General features: G+C 46.3%; 1 protein-coding gene across 1 annotated transcript in view; it reads right to left on the minus strand.

Annotated features, from left to right (window-relative positions):
* Nucleotides 1–18613, minus strand: part of LOC120988857 (extracellular calcium-sensing receptor-like) — a 40154-nt gene extending 21541 nt beyond the window's left edge. The window contains exon 1 of the mRNA XM_040416597.1: nt 18594–18613. Coding sequence (XP_040272531.1) covers nt 18594–18613 — 20 coding nt within the window. The remainder of the gene's footprint in view (nt 1–18593) is intronic.
* Between the last annotated feature and the right edge of the window lie 3957 nt (nt 18614–22570).

Genomic DNA, 22570 nt, shown 5'->3' on the forward strand with positions numbered 1-22570 from the left:
GTAAAGAGATATTGCAGGAGGCTGAAGAGATTCAAGAGATACTGCAAGAGATTGGCTTAGAGTCTCCAACTGGCTCATCTGTGTTGTTTTTGCTGATCATTGCTTGAGAAGAGGTAAGGAATTCGGTCAGCTGTTTGCTATTGTGCGTTTGCTAATGAGCCTAGCTCACTAAGGTGTTACATTTGTTGCTGGGGGAGGAGTTTTGGAAGCAGTGTGTGTATATATAGAGACAGACTCATTAGCTGGCCTAATTTATTAGCTGCAAGTACCAGCTTCAAGTACTACATTAAGTACTAGTAAAGAGATATTGCAGGAGATAGTCAGGAGGTAGGCTGGAAGGTGGAAACAATACAAAAAAAAGGTAAGATTTGTTTGATTTAAAGTTACCAATTTTTTTATTTATTTTTCTCCTCTTTAAAATGGCAGACTTGGGTCAGTGCAGGAATTGTTGTGCATTTATTTCATGTTCCACTCTTTGGAGATTCGGATGCTGTCAGATCTGTAGACAGTTCTCCTTACTGCAGCAGGAAATTGCATTTTTGAAAGCTGAAATATTTAAATTATCTGTTAAACAAACTCCAGCTAGGACTGCTGCAATGCCACTGCCACAGAGGACCCCCAGAAATGGCAGATGGGTTACTGTAGGTTCTGGAAGTCTTAGAGTGGTGGATAGAAGACATGTCCCACAGTCGGTGGTTCTCCATAATTCATTTGCAGCACTCTCAGAATGTAAGGACAACATGGATATGGACTCAAGCACAGAGGGTGTGAAACCATCGACTCCTATGTCTAATGTATGCAACAAAAAAGATAAAGTGAAGTCTCAAAGGAAGCAGCTGTTGCTGGGTGATTCAATCATAAGAAGTGTGGAGCCTAAAGAAAATGGTTTTGTGAGATGTCTCCCTGGGGCTACTGCTAGAAGAGATAGAAGACGTATTATTAATATTGTTAAGCAAGCAAAGCAGGAAGGGGACGTGGATGTTCTTGTCCATCTAGGGACAAATGACCTGGCTTGCAATGAAGTGTCAGAGGTGAAAAAAACTTTTATCACACTTGGTAATGACGTACAGGATTTTGCATCCAGCATTTCATTTTCTGAAGTTCTGCCTGTGCATAATGTTCAGAATGATAGGCAGAGGCACATAAAGGAGTTCAACATATGGCTTGGTAAATGGTGTCAAGAGCAAGGATTTGGCTTTGTTTCTCATGATAGCTCTACTTGGAATAGAAAGGAACTGTACAAAAAAGATGGTTTGCATCTTTCTCTCAAAGGAACAAATGTACTTAGTGAACAACTCCAAGAATTTGCGGAAGAGTATTTAAACTAGGAAGGGGGGGCAAAAGAGTGAAAATAAAAGAGTCCAATTGCCCCCCGAAACAATGCCAGAACAGGTCAGAAGCACAGAGGTTAAGAAATGATAAGCTCAGAGTCCTGTCTACAAATGCTCGCAGTTTAGGTAAAAAAATCAATGAACTTGGGTCAATAATGGCATCTGAGAATGTAGATTTAGTGGCTGTTACGGAGACATGGTTTAATGAAAGAAATGACTGGGACATAACCATACCAGGGTACTCTTTATACAGAAGAGACAGAGAAGGCAAGAAAGGAGGAGGAGTGGCCCTGTATGTGAAAGATAGCATTAAATCTAACCTAATACAAGTTGGTGAGGCCAACATAGAGTCAGTTTGGGTTACGTTGCAGTTTGCTAACCATGCAGTAACTCGTGTAGGTGTGATATATAGACCACCTGGTCAAGTTAAAGAACTAGATGATCTACTAGTTGAAGAAATAGCTAAAATGACAATGAAAGGAGAAGTTATCATTATGGGAGATTTCAATCTTCCAGATATAAACTGGAAAACCAAAATAGCAAGTTCTACCAGGAGTACAGATATTCTAAATTCCCTACTGGGGTTATCTCTACAACAAGTGGTTGAGGAGCCAACCCGGAGGGAGGCCATTTTGGATTTGGTATTCACAAATGGGGATTCGGTATATGATGTCATTGTAGGCGAAACCTTGGGATCTAGTGATCACCAGTCAGTGTGGTTTAATATAAGAACTGTGAAAGAGTCCCACCACACAAAAACAAAAGTTTTAGATTTTAGAAAAACAGACTTTTCAAAAATGAAATTAGTCATAAATGAGTCCTTATCAGACTGGAACGGATTACATGGAGTCCAGGAGAAATGGGACTACTTAAAAGGTGCATTATTGAAGGCAACAGAAAATTGCATTAGACTTGTCAGTAAAAACAAAAAAAGGAGGAGACCACTGTGGTACTCAGCAGAAGTGGCCCAAATCATTAAAAATAAAAAGCTAGCATTTTGTAATTATAAAAAAAACCAGAGCAATGAAGATAAGGAAATCTACAAGATTAGGCAGAGAGAGGCCAAGCAAGTTATAAGAACTTCTAAAGCGCAGGCAGAAGAAAAACTAGCTCAGTCTATGAAAAAAGGGGATAAGACATTCTTCAGATATATAAATGAAAAAAGGAAATTAAAACAAGGAATAACTAAATTAAAAACAAAGGACGGAAGGTATGTCGAAGAGAATAAAGGGCTAGCCGACTGCCTTAATGAATACTTCTGTTCAGTTTTTTACAAAAGAAAAAGGAGAAGGACCTCCACTAGAAAGAATGACTAATAAATCGTTTGATGCAAGTATCTTTACAGAGGAAGATGTTCTAAGTTTGCTGTCTAAGGTGAAGACAAATAAGTCACAGGGGCCTGATGAGATACACCCAAAATTATTAAAAGAGCTTAGTGGTGAGCTGGCAAAACCGTTAACAGATTTATTTAACCAATCATTAGTAACAGGAGTCGTCGCGGAAGATTGGAAATTGGCAAATGTCGTGCCCATTCACAAGAAAGGTAGTAGGGAGGAATCGAGCAACTATAGACCAGTGAGTCTGACATCAATAGTAGGCAAATTAATGGAAACCCTATTAAAGGATAGGATTGTGGAACATCTAAAATCCCATGGATTGCAAGATGAAAAACAACATGGGTTTACTTCAGGGAGATCATGTCAAACAAATCTTATAGATTTTTTTGACTGGGTGAATAAAATAATAGACGGTGGAGGTGCAGTAGACATCGCATATCTAGATTTTAGTAAGGCTTTTGACACTGTCCCACATAGAAGACTTATCAATAAACTGCAGTCATTGAGCATGGACTCCCATATTGTTGAGTGGATTAGGCAGTGGCTGAGTGACAGACAACAGAGGGTGGTAGTCAATGGAGAACATTCAAAACAAGGTCATGTTACCAGTGGGGTTCCACAGGGATCTGTACTGGGACCAATTTTGTTTAATATCTTCATAAGTGATATTGCAAAAGGCCTCGATGGTAAGGTTTGTCTTTTTGCTGATGACACAAAGATAGGTAACAGGGTTGATGTTCCTGGAGGGAAACGCCAAATGGAAAAGGATTTAGGAAAACTAGAAGAATGGTCAGAACTCTGGCAACTGAAATTTAATGTGGATAAGTGCAAGATAATGCACCTGGGGAGTAAAAACCCAAGGGCAGAATATAGAATATTTGACACAGTCCTGACCTCAGTATCTGAGGAAAGGGATTTAGGAGTAATTATTTCAGAAGACTTAAAGGTGGGAAGACAATGTAATAGAGCAGCACGAAATGCCAGCAGAATGCTTGGATGTATAGGGAGAGGTATAAGCAGTAGAAAGAGTGAAGTGCTTATGCCGCTGTACAGAACACTGGTGAGACCTCACTTGGAGTATTGTGCGCAGTACTGGAGGCCATATCTCCAGAAGGATATAGATACTCTAGAGAGAGTTCAGAGAAGAGCTACTAAACTAGTACATGGATTGCAGGATAAAACTTACCAGGAAAGGTTAAAGGACCTTAATATGTATAGCTTGGAAGAAAGAAGAGACAGAGGGGATATGATAGAAACTTTTAAATACATAAAGGGAATCAACTCGGTAAAGGAGGAGAGCATATTTAAAAGAAGAAAAACTACCACAAGAGGACACAGTTTTAAATTAGAGGGGCAAAGGTTTAAAAGTAATATAAGGAAGTATTACTTTACTGAGAGAGTAGTGGATGCATGGAATAGCCTTCCTGCAGAAGTGGTAGCTGCAAATACAGTGAAGGGGTTTAAGCATGCATGGGATAGGCATAAGGCCATCCTTCATATAAGATAGGGCCAGGGGCTATCCATAGTACTCAGTATAACGGGCAGACTAGATGGGCCAAATTGTCATGGTCTTACCTTCTTGCTGTTCTCCTTCGTTTGACATGTGCTGGCGGCCATCTTGGTTTCTGGGTTTCTTGTAGCCTTCCACCCTGCGGCTCCTCCTTCCCACTGGGAGGAGCTGGATGCCTAGCTCATATATATAGGAGGTCTGTGGCTTCAGTTCCTTGCTTGGTCCCCTTGTGTTCACATGCTTCTAAGACTGCTGCTGCTTCTGGTTCCTGATCCTGGCTTCGTCTGACTACCCTGCTGGTTCCTGATCCTGGCTTCGTCTGACTACCCTGCTGGTTCCTGATCCTGGCTTCGTCTGACTACCCTTCTGGTTCCTGACCTCTGGCTTCGCAAAGACTCTGCTCGGTTTCACCATCCGTTTGGACTTTTGCTTTACAGCTTTATTTTCAATAAAGCCTTCTTATTTTCTCTTATCTCTTGTTGTACGTCTGGTTCATGGTTCCGTGACATTAGGACCAAGCCATGAATTCTGACGGTACAGGGCCATCCTCGCTACCCACGCTGGTTGCCAGAATTGATCAGCAGGATCACCTGTTGGGTCGGTTCGCTGTGGCGTTGCAAACCCTGCTTGAACGCACGGCTCATTTCGCTCCCGTTGCCGATGGGTCGGTTGTCGCTCCTGGGCTCGCTCCTACTGCCGCTCCGGTTGTTGCGCCAGAGTCTACCCCGACACCTGTTGTTGCGCCTGCGGTGTTTCGGGGTATGACCAGTTCTGCCCCTCTTCCACAGCGCTTTGGGGGAGAGCCAACTCAGTGCCGAGGTTTCCTTAACCAGGTGGGCATTTATTTCGAGTTGCTGCCACATGCCTTTCCCACTGAGAGATCAAAGGTGGGCTTCTTGATCTCGCTGCTCTCGGACAAGGCCTTGGCCTGGGCCAGCCCTTTATGGGAGAACAACAATCCGGTGGTTGCCGAGTTTTCCGGTTTTGTTGCTTCTCTTCGGAAGGTATTTGATGTGCCGGCTCGTGCTGCCTCTGCTGCGAAGCTCCTTATGTCCATCAGACAGGGTTCACGATCCGTAGCTGAATACGCCATTGAGTTTCGTACCCTGACAGCAGAGGTGGGCTGGAATAATGAGGCTCTGGTCGCTGCTTTCTCTCATGGTCTCTCGGATGCCTTGAAGGATGAGGTTGCAGCTAAGGACCTACCAGTTGAGTTCGAGTCTCTTATTTCTTTCCTGATTTTGATTGACACCAGACTCAGGGAGAGACCTTCCTTTAAGGAGAACCTGCGGAGGTCTTCTAACAGATTGGTGCCTACGTTTGCTGTCCCACCCGTGCCTCCCTCTCCTCCCACGCCTCCTGGGGATGACTTGTCTGGGGGTGAACCCATGCAGCTGGGGTTTGCTCGCCTGTCCGAGGGGGAGAGGGCACTCCGGAGACGCGAGGGCCGATGCATGTACTGTGGTCTCGGTGGGCATTTTCGGTTGGCATGTCCGAACCGTCCGGGAAAACGCTCGTACCTGAGATCCTGTCGGGGGCAGATCTTGGGTGGAGTCTCCTCGTCCCCGGTTTCCCGTGTTGACAAACCACTGATCACTGTTGTCCTCTCCTGGGTCGGGGGCTCGGTGACGACCCAGGCGTTGGTGGACTCTGGTGCTGGTGGTTTGTTCATTGATAGTGTGTTCGCTGCCGCCAATTCCATTCCTCTGCAGGCTCGAGGTTCCCCACTGGCTCTTGAGGCGATAGACGGCAGACCCCTTCTGCCGCCACACGTGACTCATGAGACCCTTCCAGTGGGGATAGCCATTGGTGCCGTTCACAGAGAGTCGGTCTGCCTCCAGGTTATTTCGTCTCCACACTACTCGGTGGTCTTGGGGTACCCCTGGCTCCAGAAGCATAATCCGACTTTCGATTGGAGATCGCTCGAGATCCTCTCGTGGTCACCGCAGTGTGGGGCTAGTTGCATCCATGGGTCTGTCAAGTTGCTGTGTACTTCCTCGGACTCTCTGTTGCCTCCTGAATACGAGGAGTACCGGGATGTATTCGATAAGGTGCGCGCGGTTGCCCTACCTCCGCACCGCCCATACGATTGTGCCATAGAGTTACAATCTGGTGCCGTTCCTCCTCGTGGCAAAGTCTATCCACTGTCGGTAGCGGAGAATGAGGCCATGGAGGAGTACGTGAGGGAGGCGCTTTCACGCGGACACATTCGCAAATCTTCGTCCCCGGCAGGGGCTGGATTTTTCTTTGTGAAAAAGAAGGGCGGTGAGTTGAGGCCTTGCATCGATTACAGGGGTCTCAATCGCATCACGATCAAGAACGCTTACCCGATACCCTTGATTTCCGAGCTGTTCGATCGCCTTAAAGGGACCACGGTCTTTACCAAACTCGACCTGAGGGCGGCATATAACCTGGTAAGGATCAAGGCGGGCGATGAGTGGAAGACCGCGTTTAACACCAGGACCGGTCATTATGAATCCTTGGTTATGCCCTTTGGGTTGTGCAATGCGCCCGCAGTCTTTCAGGAATTCATCAACGATGTTTTCCGTGACCTGTTGCAGCAGTGTGTGGTGGTCTATTTGGATGACATCTTGGTATATTCTGAATCCATGGAGGCCCACATTCTGGATGTCAGACGAGTGTTGCAACGTTTACGAGAGAACAAGCTGTTCGGTAAGCTTGAGAAATGCGAATTTCACCGATCCCAGGTAACCTTCTTAGGTTACATCATTTCCGCTGAGGGGTTCTCCATGGATCCTGAGAAGGTTTCGGCTGTCTTACAGTGGCCCCAGCCCAGTGGTCTTCGTTCCCTGCAGCGCTTTTTGGGCTTCGCCAATTATTATCGGAAGTTCATCAGGGACTTTTCCATGCTGGCCAAGCCTCTCACGGATCTGACCAGGAAGGGCAGTAATTCCCAGGTCTGGCCGCTCGAGGCCATCCGAGCTTTTGAGGCCCTAAAGTCCGCCTTTGTGTCGGCTCCGATTCTGTCGCATCCCAACCCTGGGTTGCCCTTTGTCCTCGAGGTGGACGCGTCTGAGACGGGAGTAGGCGCCCTTCTGTCTCAGCGTAGAACACCAGAGGGTCCTCTGCTTCCTTGTGGGTTTTACTCCCGGAAACTGTCTTCCGCGGAGTGCAACTATCAGATTGGTGACAGGGAGTTATTGGCCATCGTGCAGGCCCTTAAAGAATGGAGGCACTTGCTCGAGGGTTCGGTGGTTCCGGTTCTCATCCTGACGGACCACAAGAATCTGACCTACCTTTCTGAGGCCAAGAGATTGACACCACGTCAGGCCAGATGGGCTCTGTTCTTGTCACGTTTTAATTACGTGGTCTCCTACCTACCCGGTTCCAAGAACATCAGGGCGGATGCCTTATCACGGCAGTACTCCGAGCTGTCCAGGGAGGAGTCGATTCCGACTTCGGTCATACCTCCGAATCAGATCCTGGCCGCCATTCGCACCAGCCTGACCTCTCCCCTGGGTGAGCAGATTTTGGCGGCTCAATCTGGTGCTCCCTCTGGGAGACCCAATGGCAGATGTTTTGTGCCTGAGGAGTTGCGCACTCGGTTGTTGTGAACCTACCATAACTCCAAGACCGCGGGGCATCCTGGAAAGAATCAGCTGTCCTGGGCTGTTTCACGTCTGTTCTGGTGGCCTTCCCTACGTTCCGACATCGCCGCATATGTAGCGGCATGCTCCGTTTGTGCCCAGAGTAAGTCCCCTCGGCACCTTCCGTTGGGCCTTCTGCAACCCATAGCCACCGGGGAGCGTCCATGGTCACACCTGGGGATGGATTTCATTGTGGACCTCCCTGCATCCCGAGGCCATACGGTCATTCTCATGATTGTGGATCGGTTTTCCAAGATGTGCCACTGTGTTCCTCTCAAGAAGTTACCCTCTGCACAAGAGTTGGCCACGATTTTTGCCAGGGAGGTCTTCCGGTTGCACGGTTTGCCCAAGGAGATTGTGTCGGATCGGGGGAGTCAGTTTGTGTCCAGGTTCTGGCGCGCCTTTTGCTCCCAGTTGGGGATTCATCTATCCTTCTCCTCGGCCTACCACCCTCAGTCCAATGGGGCCGCAGAACGATCCAATCAGGCCTTGGAGCAATTCCTTCGTTGCTATGTCTCCGATCACCAAGACTATTGGGTTGACCTCCTGCCTTGGGCTGAGTTTGCCAGGAACACGGCGGTGAACTCTTCCTCTGGGACGTCTCCCTTCATGGCCAATTATGGGTTCCAACCTGCCGTGTTACCGGAGGTATTCTCTCCCCAGGATATTCCGGCTGTGGAGGATCACCTTTCCGTCCTACGTGCTTCTTGGGTACAGATCCAGAAGTCCCTTGAGGTCTCTGCGCAGCGCCAGAGACTCCAGGCTGATCGCAGACGAGCGCCTGCTCCTTCCTACCAGGTCGGAGACCGTGTATGGTTGTCCACCCGCAACCTCAACCTTCGAGTGCCCACTCCCAAGCTGGCGCCTCGCTTTGTTGGTCCCTTCCGAGTGCTTCGCAGGGTAAACCCGGTAGCCTATGCCCTTGCGCTTCCTCCTGGCATGCGGATCTCCAACGTGTTTCATGTCTCCCTGTTGAAGCCACTGGTGTGTAATCGTTTCACTTCCTCGGTTCCTCGGCCTCGTCCGGTCCAAGTGGGCAATCGTGAGGAATATGAGGTGAGCAATATCCTGGACTCACGCCTGGTCCGCGGTCGGTTGCAGTTTTTGGTCCATTGGCGTGGTTATGGTCCAGAGGAGCGTTCCTGGGTTCCCTCCACAGATGTCCATGCTCCTGCCTTGCTCCGAGCCTTCCACGCACGCTTCCCTCAGAAACCGTTTTGTGCTCCGCGGAGGAGGGGCCCTTGAGGGGGAGGTACTGTCATGGTCTTACCTTCTTGCTGTTCTCCTTCGTTTGACATGTGCTGGCGGCCATCTTGGTTTCTGGGTTTCTTGTAGCCTTCCACCCTGCGGCTCCTCCTTCCCACTGGGAGGAGCTGGATGCCTAGCTCATATATATAGGAGGTCTGTGGCTTCAGTTCCTTGCTTGGTCCCCTTGTGTTCACATGCTTCTAAGACTGCTGCTGCTTCTGGTTCCTGATCCTGGCTTCGTCTGACTACCCTGCTGGTTCCTGATCCTGGCTTCGTCTGACTACCCTGCTGGTTCCTGATCCTGGCTTCGTCTGACTACCCTTCTGGTTCCTGACCTCTGGCTTCGCAAAGACTCTGCTCGGTTTCACCATCCGTTTGGACTTTTGCTTTACAGCTTTATTTTCAATAAAGCCTTCTTATTTTCTCTTATCTCTTGTTGTACGTCTGGTTCATGGTTCCGTGACACAAATGGTTCTTATCTGCCGACACATTCTATGTTTCTATGTTTCTATGTAATGCCATGCATGCAGCCAATCAGCAGCCAGCCAACCCCTGTGATGTCACAACCCTATAAATAGCCTCAGCCATCTTGGATTCAGCCATTTTCCAGTGTACTTAGTGCAGGGAGAGACGTCAGCAGGCGCTAGGGACAGTGCTAGGAAAGACCTTAAAACTTTTTTTTTTGGCTGAATAGAAGTTCAGGGAAAGATCATTGGAAGTGTAGAGAAAGGAGAGGGAGGAATTATTCCACACTATAAAAGGAGAACACGGTCCAATAAGGGAGTGTACAGCCTAGGTAATAGGAATAATCCTATTACACCTTGCTGCACTGACTGGGGATCCAGATTGCCATTATACTGCTGCTTTCAGGTTTGCAATAGATGATACGTCTGTAATTAAAGCAAACCTTACTTGTTATTGGGGAGCAAGTCCTGTGCGATACAGCCATTAATAGGGTGTATTACTAGGAAATATTTATACGTCTTATGACGGTGCAGTTATATATTCTAATGCCTTTTTTGACATGTATTAGTGGCAAAAAAGGGCTTATTAGCCATTGTGCACTGAAGTGACAACATTACAGCCTTTTTTGGGGTGTATTAGTGGAAAAAAAAAGTATTACTTGCCATTCAGAGGTGCAGTTACATGTTTTAAAGCCTTTTTTGTAATGTATTAGTGGAAAAAAGAAAGGCTTATTAGCCGTTGTGCGGAGAAGTGACAAAATTACAGCCTATTTTGGGGGCTATCAATTTCCTTTTTATTTATTTATTTGATCTAACAGCATGTCAGACAGAGAAGTGCCAGGCCCTGCACAGGGGAGGAGTAGAATCCTTAATGTTTCTGGCACAGGTCACAGCAGAGTAAAGGGGCGTAGCAGCACGGGTCACTTCAATAGGCCTGAGCTCCCAGTGTCATCTAGCAGTCGTGTCTTGACCAGCAACTCAGTGGTTGTTGAATGGTTGACTCAGACACCGCCAGCCAAGAGTCGTGGGTTCGTCAGACACAACCCTCTGTTGGCATGGCCCTGGAGCAGGCCCTGTGCCCTCACCTGTCCTCCACCTGCCTCTGTCCTTTTCTGTTCCCTCAGCCAGACAAGTATTATATGCTGTGGGCTCAGCTCGACTATACAGCTAGGACGAGCTACTAGAGGACAGTCAGCAGCTACTGGACAGCCAAGATCTGGAGCAGAAATCACCTACACGGCAGTGTCGCAGTTTTTTGTTAATCCGCCGGAGGAGGGGAACATAGCCATTTGCCGAATCTTTGGGCAGAAGGTGAAGCGTGGCCAGCGAGCCATAAAGAGACCTGGGAGAACCATGACTCCGAAGTGGTGGTCCAGCCTGCTGCAGCAACCGTTGCATCACCCAGCAGCAAGTACCTGATTTCAGGCAGTCAAGGCTCCACCACCTCAGAAAAAGGGAGCTATTTGTCCTTCCCATCATCTACCGGTCCTGATACTCCTACTCCTCGTCCGCCTACTCTTCGTCCCTCATTTCGTCAGCAGTCGATCACCGAAGGGATTGCCAAGAGACAGCAATACGCGTGTGGTCATCCTATGGCGCAGAAGCTGAACGTGCTCCTGGCCAAGTTGCTGGTACTGCAGTCCCTCCCTTTCCAAGTGGTGGACTCTGCACCTTTCAGAGAAATGATGACTTGTGTCGAGCTGAGGTGGAGAGTCCCAAGCCATAATTTCTTTGCCAAAAAGGCAGTACCAGCACTGCATACATATGTAGAACAGAAGATGGGCCAGTCCTTGAGCCTGTTGGTGTCTGCAAAAGTGCTCTGCAGCGCCGACGTGTGGAGCTGTAATTACAGTCAGGGACAATACATGCCCTTTACGGACCACTGGGTAAATGTGGTTCCTGCCCAGCCACACCAGCAACTTGTTCAAGTGACGCCGCTTCCGCCTCCACGTTGTCATGCCGTTGGTCCTGCGACAATGTCCGCCTTTGCCTCCTCATCCTCCACCGTGTCCTAAGCCTCTACTGCAGGGACAATTCACAGTGTCCCTCCAGCATACCACATGTGCAGGACACGGTGGTGTCGCGCTGTTCTGCACCTACGGTAGTTTGCCTGGTCGAATGGAGTAACACAGGGGAGGAACGGCTCCGCATCCTTCATCAAGAAATCGAATCCTGGCTTTCTCCGCGACAACTCAAAATCGGAACCATGGTGACCAACCATGGGATGAACATGGTGTCGGCACTGGTTGTCAAGTGGTTCCTGAAGTCTTCACCCCATCTGCAAGATATCCTGAAAATGGTCAGGAAACTTTGCATGCACTTCAGCCACTCATACACCACAAAGCACACCCTCCTTGAGCTGCAGCGGCAGAACGCATCCCCCAACAAAGGCTGATATGCAACGTTTCCACCTGTTGAAATTCCACCCTCCATATGTTGGAGCGTTTATACGAACAGAAAAAGGCCATAAACGTTTTCTTGATGATCCAAGCGGACAGGAGTACTCCCCTGTGTAACTTCGATGTCTGCTAGTGGCAGCTTATTCGTGACACCTGCCATTTGCTCAGGCCCTTTGAGGTGGCCACGTTATTTTTCAGTCGCCAGGACTTGGGGATGAACAAGGTCATTCCACTGCTTCATATCCTGGAACAGATGCTGGTAAATCTGGCTGGTCAGGGGATTGGAGATGTGGCACCTACATCTCATGGCCACGTGAGCCCTGTGGGGGTTTAACTGGAGGAGGAGGAGGAGGACATTGGAGCACAAGCAATGTGTAGCGAAATGGGTGGTTTTTCTACACAGGTGACAGGAGAGGAGGAGCAGGAACAGCCGGGGGAGCAAGAGGGAGATGAGGAAGATGAGGCAGATGACCCAGGTACACTGTGGCAGTATGCAGTGGAGATGGAGGTAGGGAGTCATTTCGAGTCAGTTGCGCAAATGGCCCCATACATGCTCACTTGCTTGCATAGTGACAGCCGAATATTCACCATTTGACAGAGGGACGACTACTGGCTCTCCACCATGCTAGACCCTCGCTACCGGTCCAAAATGGGGGCCTTTTTTTACACCTGCTGAGAGGGATGACAAACTTAACTACTATGAAGACATCCTATGTAGTCAGTTGGCTGCTGCCTTTGTGCGCCATCGTCCATCCTCTCGCAGGTCTGACCAGGGGGGGACTCTGCCCTCTCGTTCCATTTCCATGGCTGCTGGGGGGGGGGGCAGGAGCAGAACAAACTCCATCAGCAGCAACTTGAGTCTAGAGTCGCTGATGAGCATCTTTCTTTGACCGCCTAGTGAATATACTTCTCACCAGCAGCAGCAGCTAGATATGGAGCAGAACCTGAACCAGCAGGTGGTGGCATACTTGGACAGCACCCCGCCACCCGACATTGAAGATCCGCTGGACTACTGGGTAACCAAACTGGATTTGTGGCCGCAACTGGCCGAGTTTGCCCTGGAAAAGCTGTCCTGCCCGGCCAGAAGTGTGGCATCAGAGCGGGTGTTTAGTGCGGCGGGGCCATAGATATCCCAAGGAAAACCTGCCTGTCCACCCAAAATATGGAGAGACTGACTTTTGTCAAGATGAATCAGGCGTGGATCAGCCAGGATTTCCACCCACCAATGCCTGATGTATCAGATTAGATAATCTATGCTGCCTCACCCAAACCTTGACAAAAGAGACTGGTTTCTTCTGGCTACCTGCCTCAGCTAATATTCTGATGCTGCCACCCACCTGATGCCACACATCTGATTCCAAGTGCTTTTTCTTATACCCATTATAATTATCATCAGCGGGTACTGTTATTGCCACCCACCTCCCCAATTTGTCACCGGGTCTCCTCATGCTGCTGCTGCCACCTCCACACTATGTCATTGTGCCACTCTGTGGTCTCATGCTGCTGCTACCTCAACACTATGTCAATTGGACACTCTGTGGCCTCCTCATGCTGCTGCTGCTGCCACCTCCACACTATGTCGCCTTGCCACTCTGTGGTCTCCTCATGCTCTTGCCACATCACTACTCTGTGGTCTCCTCATGCTGCTGCCACCTCAACCCTATGTAAATGGCCTACTCTGTGGTCTCTTCATGCTGCTGCTGCCATCTCCACACTATATCACTTTGCCACTCTGTGGTCTCCTCATGCTTCTGCCACATCACTACTCTGTGGTCTCCTTATGCTGCTGCCACCTCAACACTATGTAAATGGGCCACTCTGTGGTCTCCTCATTAGTGATGAGCGGCAGGGGCAATATTCGAATTCACAATATTTTGCAGAATATTCGTCATACATTTGTGAATTCACGAATTAGAGATTGTATTCTTGATTGCGAAAATCGGCAATGCATATTTGCGTAATGTGCGCAAAATACCGGTGTGGGGTAGGCAACTTTTCTATTGGTTGCTAGGGATGTTGCTAATCTGTGACAAAGCCTTCTCATTGGCCCACAAGCTAGAAGAAGGGAGGGGAAAAAAACAAATATTCGTCATTATGAATATATAGCACTATATTAAATATTTGCAAATTCTCGAAGTGCCGATATTCGCGATAAAAAGTATATTTTTGAATATTTACGCTCAAAACTACACCTCATGCTCCTGCTACCACCTCCCCACTCACCACTCCATGACTGGGCCACTATTTTGCCTTTTTGGCCTGGTTGACATCATCATTTATTTGACCCTACTTCTGATTTGTCAGAAGGAAGAAAAAATTTGACTCACAATGAATCCTGTCTGTGTAGCAGCTGTAAGGCCTGTGTGGTCCCATCAGAATTGGCTTATAATTTGGTAGCCAAAAGCAGGATTAGGTACAAAACGCAGAAGACATGCAAATATTCCATTCACGTGTCATCTCTGTTTTGGATCCACTCCTGTTTTCTTTTGGGCATTAGCAATACTGATTGATTATTGACCAAATGCTGACCGAGTGAAGGCGGATGCTCCACAGACAGACAGGATCCGTTTTTTTGTGGGTAATTGTTCTGAAGGATCAGAGGAAGGGCAACAATGCTGACACCATCTCCACTCTGTCGGGGAGCTTTACTTGTATAAGCGTTTAAAAGAACAGGTTCTGTAGACATCTATGTGGAATCAGCTGACAATGGTGTAAAAGGAGTGCGCTCTTTCACTCTACAGTAGGAACTTGGGCCTCTGCACGGTTCTTTATACCTGGCGCAGTGTGCAGTGATTCGAATCAAATCTTTTCGGAAAATTCGGCGAACCGGCTGAATTGAATTTTTTTGAAATTCGCTCATCTCCAGTTATAACCTCTCTGTAGCAGCTATCTTTCTGTACCTATGACAGCTTCTAACAGTAGATCCTGGTGACAGCTGAAAGATGGAACTGAACATGTGTGACCACCTCAGCAAGGTTACAAAGGTGGACAAATAAATAAGGAAAAGAAGAAACAACAGGTATCACTATAAATATACATTTTAGTCAATAACTACAGTAAGTGGTTATACTAAGTTTTTTCGAACAACCCCTCTAAAAGGACTAGATAAGATATTTACAAATATTAAAAAAAGGTTGTCAATTCCTTACTTCCTACAGATGACTTCTGGCGGCTTCTCTTGGTACGTTATCTTATTATTTACTTTGTCCACATGTAGAGTTAATATTATTCCAACCATGATGTCTCCATTCCACAATATGCCCGTCTGGTCTGCAGCATTCAGAGTACAGCTCTGTCCATTGGAAGGTAAGGACGCTGCAAGGTAATGCTGAGCGAGGTGCCATAATATCTTGTAGAAAAACATCTCCAGCCTGGTACTGTAAAAATAAAATACATAAAATATAATCAACAAAATTATCGTTATTAGCAACTCATGTACATAAGAATATAAGAACGTAAAATCCTAAAAATTCTATTATAATCATAAAATAATACAGATTATTAATAAGAAAAATGAAAAAAAAAAATACAAATTTTGAACCAAAAATTGTTCAAATTATTTTGAATTATTATAATAATAATAATTATTATTATTAGTATTATTTTCATTATTATTATTACATTATATACATCATAACTTATTATAACTATTACATGGCAAACCATAAAAAACACATTGAGATATTACCCCTGAAAACAACCCCTCCAAACCCCCCCCCCTTTACATTTGGTGCGGTCACATAGGCGGGGCCCGCCCACCCCGCCCGTCCATCCTACATCCCCATTCATTAAAACAGGGCCCACCTCCATCCATGATTATCTGCTGAGCTGCCTGCATAGCGTGCCACCCGCCAGAGTCGGCAGTGTGCTATGCAAATTTATCTCTTCAGGCAGCGCGGGAGAAGAAGCGTATCATGGCAGAGGGTGAAGGAAAGCACAACAGGCATGCACAGTACTCATTTTTTCAGGTATGTGCCTGGACCCCCTGCCCCCCCCCCCCCCCCCAAGAGGAGGGCAGAGTCAAAGTAGTTCACCCTTTCCTCCTCTCCCAGTCTGTCAAGTTCACAGACTGGGAGAGGAGAGGAGGTAAGGCCAGGTACAGCAGCAGGCAAAGTTCTGAGTGTGCAGCACATGTAGCTGCCACAGGCTGCCATCCCAGTCCCACCAGCCTCCTATATAATAAAATGCATGCATCTGCTTCTGTTATAGTACAGGAGGCTGGCAGAGGCTGGGATGGTCACCTGAAGCCTTCAGCATGCAGCTGCCAGGTAGCCAGATCACAACCTCTGCCCACGCTTCCTCTGCCAGCCTCCTGTACTATAGCATGCGGTACGTGGCACCCTCCCCTCTCTGCTCGCTGTTCCGCCATCTACTAGTGCTTAATATGGCACTCTTAAGTTACATATACACATATGTGATGCCAGGATGGTTCTGGGCTGGCATCGGGTGCATGCATATGTGTGCCATAATTAGCAGTAGTACATGGCAGAGCAGCGGAGGCAGAGAGGGGAGGCTGCCACGTACCGCATGCTATAGTATAGGAGGCTGGCAGAGGAAGGAGTGGGCAGAAAGTTCCAATCACCCTCTTTCACAGTGTTTTAAATGTAGGTAAATAAACATAAAAAAAAACATTGCCATGTCCAAAAATGTCTTCAATATTAAAAAAATATAAATAATTTTCATACAAAAAGGTTACCAATAAAAATTCATCCACCTGAAAAAAAAGCTTCAGGTCTTTAGGCAGAAATCGAAAAAAAAGTTTTAACTGTCAAAAAATAGCGATACAAAGACAAATAGGTTTTATTTTAAGTAAGGGTCCATTCACACATCCTTTGTTCTGGGTCCGCATCCGTTGCACAATTTTGCGGAACAGATGCGGACACCCATTCATTTCAATAGAGCCGCAAAAGATGCAGACAGCACACCGTGCGCTGTCCGCATCTGTAGTTCCGTTCCGCGGCCCCCGCAAAATAGGATGGAACATGTCCTATTCTTGTTTGCAATCACGGACAAGAATAGGTTTCTATCATAGGGAACTATCAAAATGCGGAACGCACACGGCTGGTATCAGTGTTTTGCGGATCTGCATTTTGTGGACCGAAAAACACTTGCGGACGTTTGAATGGACCCTAAATGAGGCGGTGCCCTGTAAAAAATTTGCTGTGGGGCCCAGTCCGTTCTAGCTATGCCCCTGCCTATAGACTATAATGGGGTCCGTTAGGTTTCCGCTCAGAGGAAGATTTTTGAATCGGAGACAAAAGTCCTGCGCCCACAACTTTTGTCTCGTCTCCAAAATCATCTTCTGAGCGGAAACCTAACGGAACCCATTATAGTCTATGGGGTCCGTAGGCTCCGTTCGGCTCAGTTATTTGCCGAATCCATCCTTTCCGTGCTCCTGCTTCTATAAGAGAGCAGGAGAACGGAAAGGCTGAACGGTGATGTGAACTCAGCCTAAGAAGTAATTTTTAAAGCATGCAATTCCCCACTCTTACACATGTGTGAGCTATGTGCATGTATGAGGCCCTGACAAAGACTCAGTCTGGGACAGTCAGTGTGTGATATTTGTGCCACAGCCATGGGGGCCTCAGAATTCAGTGACGGTGAGACCCTCAGTGAATTTACATCCAGACACAGTTAACACCAGTGTCAACATTGCAAAGCCAACCATGGCTACCCAGAAAAGGGTTAATAAAAAGACTAATTGCAAGGGGAGAAACTAATTGCAAGGGGGGGGGGGTAAGGGAACTGGCTTTCTGGATTAGTATCATGGACTCTACTGTTTGGGACTGTTTTAAGTATTTTTCTTGACTAGTCCAAGAATTTGCTGGGTTAAGGAGTAGTGTTGATCGCGAATATTCTAATCGCAAATTTTTATCGAGAATTTTAACACTTCGAGAATTCGCGAATATCTAGAATATAGTGCTATATCTTCGTAATCGCGAATATTCTAGATTTCTTTTCATCAGTACCCATGATCCCTCACTGCTTCTTGCTTGTGGCCCAATGAGAAGGCTGCAATATCTTTGACTTTAGGAGTAGTGTTGATCGCTAATTTTCGTATCTCCAATTTTTATTGCAAATTTCCCGAATTGACGATTTTCTAAATCAAGAAAATAATGACTGGAGATCACAAATTCTCAAATTCGCGAATATATGAAGAATATTCGCCCAATTATTCGCAAAATATCGCAAATTTGAATATTGCCCCTGCCACGCATCACTGTTGAGGAGACTGTCTTAGGCCTCATGCACACGACCGTTGTTTTGGTCCACATCCGAGCTGCAGTTTTTGCGGCTTGGATGCGGACCCATTCACTTCAAAGGGGCCACAAAAGATGAGGGCAGCATCTGTTGCTACGTTCCGTGGTCAGCAAACAAATATGTAACCTGTCCTATTCTTGTCCGTTTTGCGGACAAGAATAGGCATTTATATCAATGGCTGTCTGTGCCGTTTTGCAAAACACACAACGGTCATGTGGATGAGGCCTTAGATATATAAAGCTGTAAAAAAAAACTCTAGCCTATGAAAGCTGATAAAATTATCCAGGTGAAAGAAGAGTTAATTATCCAAAAAGAAGATGCTATCACACATAATATGCATTCATTCATTGGCTCAACTGGCAGTATCACACATCTTAGTCTTAGAAACACTGGATAAGCAGTGTGCTGAAAGAGCTGGGTGTACATTGCACTCACCTCATACTTCTCTCCGACATTATCCTCTTATTACCCAAGCTCCTCTTTTATATGGAAAGCTCTAAGCTCTCCTAAGAATTATATTGATAATTACACAAGGGGTCATTTCTACAGCTCATTCCCAGCACAGATCGTATCCTCTTCAGATTTAAAAGATAAATACATAATTATAGTTAACGATATAATGAGATGATCTCCTGTGTGAGCCAAGGGACCTGCTGTTATAGGAGGAATCTCTGTTATGGTCCAGGATTTATGAGTGTACAGATGTGGCCAAAAGTTTTGAGAATGACACAAATATTAGTTTTCACAAAGTTTGCTGCTAAACTGCTTTTAGATCTTTGTTTCAGTTGTTTCTGTGATGTAGTGAAATATAATTACACGCACTTCATACGTTTCAAAGGCTTTTATCGACAATTACATGACATTTATGCAAAGAGTCAGTATTTGCAGTGTTGGCCCTTCTTTTTCAGGACCTCTGCAATTCGACTGGGCATGCTCTCAATCAACTTCTGGGCCAATTCCTGACTGATAGCAACCCATTCTTTCATAATCACTTCTTGGAGTTTGTCAGAATTAGTGGGTTTTTGTTTGTCCACCCGCCTCTTGAGAATTGACCACAAGTTCTTAATGGGATTAAGATCTGGGGATTTTCCAGGCCATGGACCCAAAATGTCAACGTTTTGGTCCCCGAGCCACTTAGTTATCACTTTTGCCTTATGGCACGGTGCTCCATCGTGCTGAAAAATGCATTGTTCTTCACCAAACTGTTGTTGGATTGTTGGAAGAAGTTGCTGTTGGAGGGTGTTTTGGTACCATTCTTTATTCATGGCTGTGTTTTTGGGCAAAATTGTGAGTGAGCCCACTCCCTTGGATGAGAAGCAACCCCACACATGAATGGTCTCAGGATGCTTTACTGTTGGCATGACACAGGACTAATGGTAGCGCTCACCTTTGCTTCTCCGGACAAGCCTTTTTCCAGATGCCCCAAACAATCGGAAAGAGTCTTCATCAGAGAATATGACTTTGCCCCAGTCCTCAGCAGTCCATTCACCACACTTTCTGCAGAAGATCAATCTGTCCCTGATGGGTTTTTTTGGAGAGAAGTGGCTTCTTTACTGGCCTTCTTGACACCAGGCCATCTTCCAAAAGTCTTCGCCTCACTGTGCGTTCACGACTGCCTGCTGCCTTTCCTGAGCAAGCTCTGCACTGGTGGCACTCCGATCCCACAGCTGAATCCTCTTTAGGAGACGATCCTGGCACTTGCTGGACTTTCTTGGACGCCCTGAAGCCTTCTTAACAAGAATTGAACCTCTTTCCTTGAAGTTCTTGATGATCCTATAAATTGTTGATTGAGGTGCAATCTTAGTAGCCACAATATCCTTGCCTGTGAAGCCATTTTTATGCAACGCAACAATGGCTGCATGCGTTTCTTTGCAGGTCACCATGGTTAACAATAGAAAAACAATGATTTCAAGCATCACCCTCCTTTTAACATGTCAAGTCTGCCATTTTAACCCAATCAGCCTGACATAATGATCTCCAGCCTTGTGCTCATCAACATTCTCACCTGAGTTAACAAGACGATTACTGAAATGATCTCAGCAGGTCCTTTAATGACAGTAATGAAATGCAGTGAAAAGTTTTTTTGGGGATTAAGTTAATTTTCATGGCAAAGAAGGACTATGCAATTCATCTGATCACTCTTCATTACATTCTGGAGTATATGCAAATTGCTATTATAAAAACTTAAGCAGCAACTTTTCCAATTTCCAATATTTATGTAATTCTCAAAACTTTTGGCCACGACTGTACATATATACTTTTCACAACTGATCTTCTCATTATAATGAACATTACCTGACTATCACTAAAACTACTATACCCCACATTTTATAATCCTATATAATAATCCGCAACACCAATTCACAGTCAGAGTGCCATGACTTTTAATATGTGAGAACTTAAGAAGCACTTGTTTTTTAATTATATGTAAGAAGCTCCTTTGGAAAGCACACTATTTTCTCCTACGTCTTATATCTAGACTATAATTTGGCGTGGAAGATCTTGTTACTGAGATTACAATCCTCCATGTCACCTATGAGCGATAACTAGAAATTTTCCAAAAAATCTATTTGGCTGGTTCGATGACTTTATCGGAAAAATTTGGTTTGATCAGAATTTATTTGCAGTGAACAGCGTTAAAAAACAGCTATTTCCTTTCTGCAGAGAGCCTTTATAGTGGTGTAGAACACTGTGCCTTGCAGTAACACACATAGAGAGTCTGCTGTGGTAGTGAAATAATACTGTGAGTCAGTATGACATGCAGATGACGGGCGTCGCTCTTAGAATCACTGCACACTTCACTTATTTGGGCAGTCACGGGGCCAAAATTGACCAAAAAACTGGTATAAACTCAGCCTTACAAATCGATGTTAGCGCCAAGAAGAAGTGCACTTGTTTTACACCCTCGTCAGCTGATTCCACATAAATGTCTACAGAACCTGTTCTATTAAACGCTTATACAAGTAGAGCCTACATGACTTATATGGGAAGCTAACCAGGGACACGTGCTCCACACCACCGAGAGTATGGAGTGCCCACTGTGTTCTACATTAGAGTAGAGAGGGTGTCAGCAGTAAGTTTGCGTTGACGTCACTGATTATTTTCCCCTCCCTCTGATCCGTCAGAACAATAACCACCAAAAAACAGATCCTGTCTGTTGAGCGTCCGCCTTCACTCAGTCAGCATTCGGTCAGTAATTCATCAGTATTGCTAATGCCCAACAAAACAGGAGTGGATCCAAAACAGAGATGACACGTGAATGGAATATTTGCATGTCTTTTGTGTTTTGTACCCACTCCTGCTTTTGGCTACCAAATCACAAGCCAATTCTGATGGGAGCTTACAGCCGCTACCCAGACAGGATCCGTTGTGAGTCTCATTTTTCTTTCCTTCTGACAGATCAGAAGAAGGGTCAAATAAATGATGATGTCAGCCAGGCCGAAAGGCAAAATAGTGGCCCAGTCATGAAGTGGGGAGGGTGGTAACAGCATAAGAAGTCCACAGAGTGACCCTATGACATAGTGGGGAGGTAGAAGCAGCATGAGGAGACCACAGAGTAACCCAATGACAGTGTGGAGGTGGCAGCATTATCAGGAGGCCACAGAACGGCACAATGACAGAGTGTGGAGGTGGCAGCAGCATCAGGAGGTCACAGAGTGGCACAATGACAGAGTGTGGAGGTGGTGGCAGCATCAGGAGGCCACAGAGTTGCACAATGACAGTGTGGAGGTGGCAGCAGCAGCATCAGGAGACCACAGAGTGGCAAGGTGACATAGTGTGGAGGTATATAGAAAGCTCAGGAATAGGATGTTTTATTTCAGTGATACAACGCGTTTCTGGGAATCACTCCCCTTCATCAGGTACAAAAAAGCTGCACAAGTTGAACAGCACAAAGCTACGCATATTTATACATACAAGTACCGCCTATATGAGGGTCACAGGGTCAAAGTGGGTGTTCCCTAAATTGATTCATGACAGATAGATAATGTATATCAGCACGATCCTCATAAAGAACTGATGGTGTCCCCAAACTTGTTTTGCTTACACATTAGAAAATCTAAAATAACAATGCTCTCTGCTTGTTTAATAAAAACCTCATGGTCACATGACAGAGCGACGCACATAAAGAAGCCGGCACTTGAATGGAAAACAATTAGAGTCGCATCAAAAAGCGCATCTAAAGCGTCCGATATGGCGCATGCTAGTCATGTAATCCTACCACGTGTTCCGGACCCGCTTCACATGAGCGGGGTCGGGTCACGTGGGAGCTGTTACCAAGTGACAGAGACGCTCCGATAGCACGGAAGCGGTCTGCTGTTTGGAATCATATCATGTGTTCCAGACTAGCATCACGTGATAGGAGCCGAGTCACATGGGAGCCGCTGCCAGGTAACAGGGACGCTCTGGTGGTG

This window comes from Bufo bufo, chromosome 1 (assembly GCF_905171765.1).
Source record: "Bufo bufo chromosome 1, aBufBuf1.1, whole genome shotgun sequence".
In the NCBI taxonomy this organism is placed as follows: domain Eukaryota; kingdom Metazoa; phylum Chordata; class Amphibia; order Anura; family Bufonidae; genus Bufo; species Bufo bufo.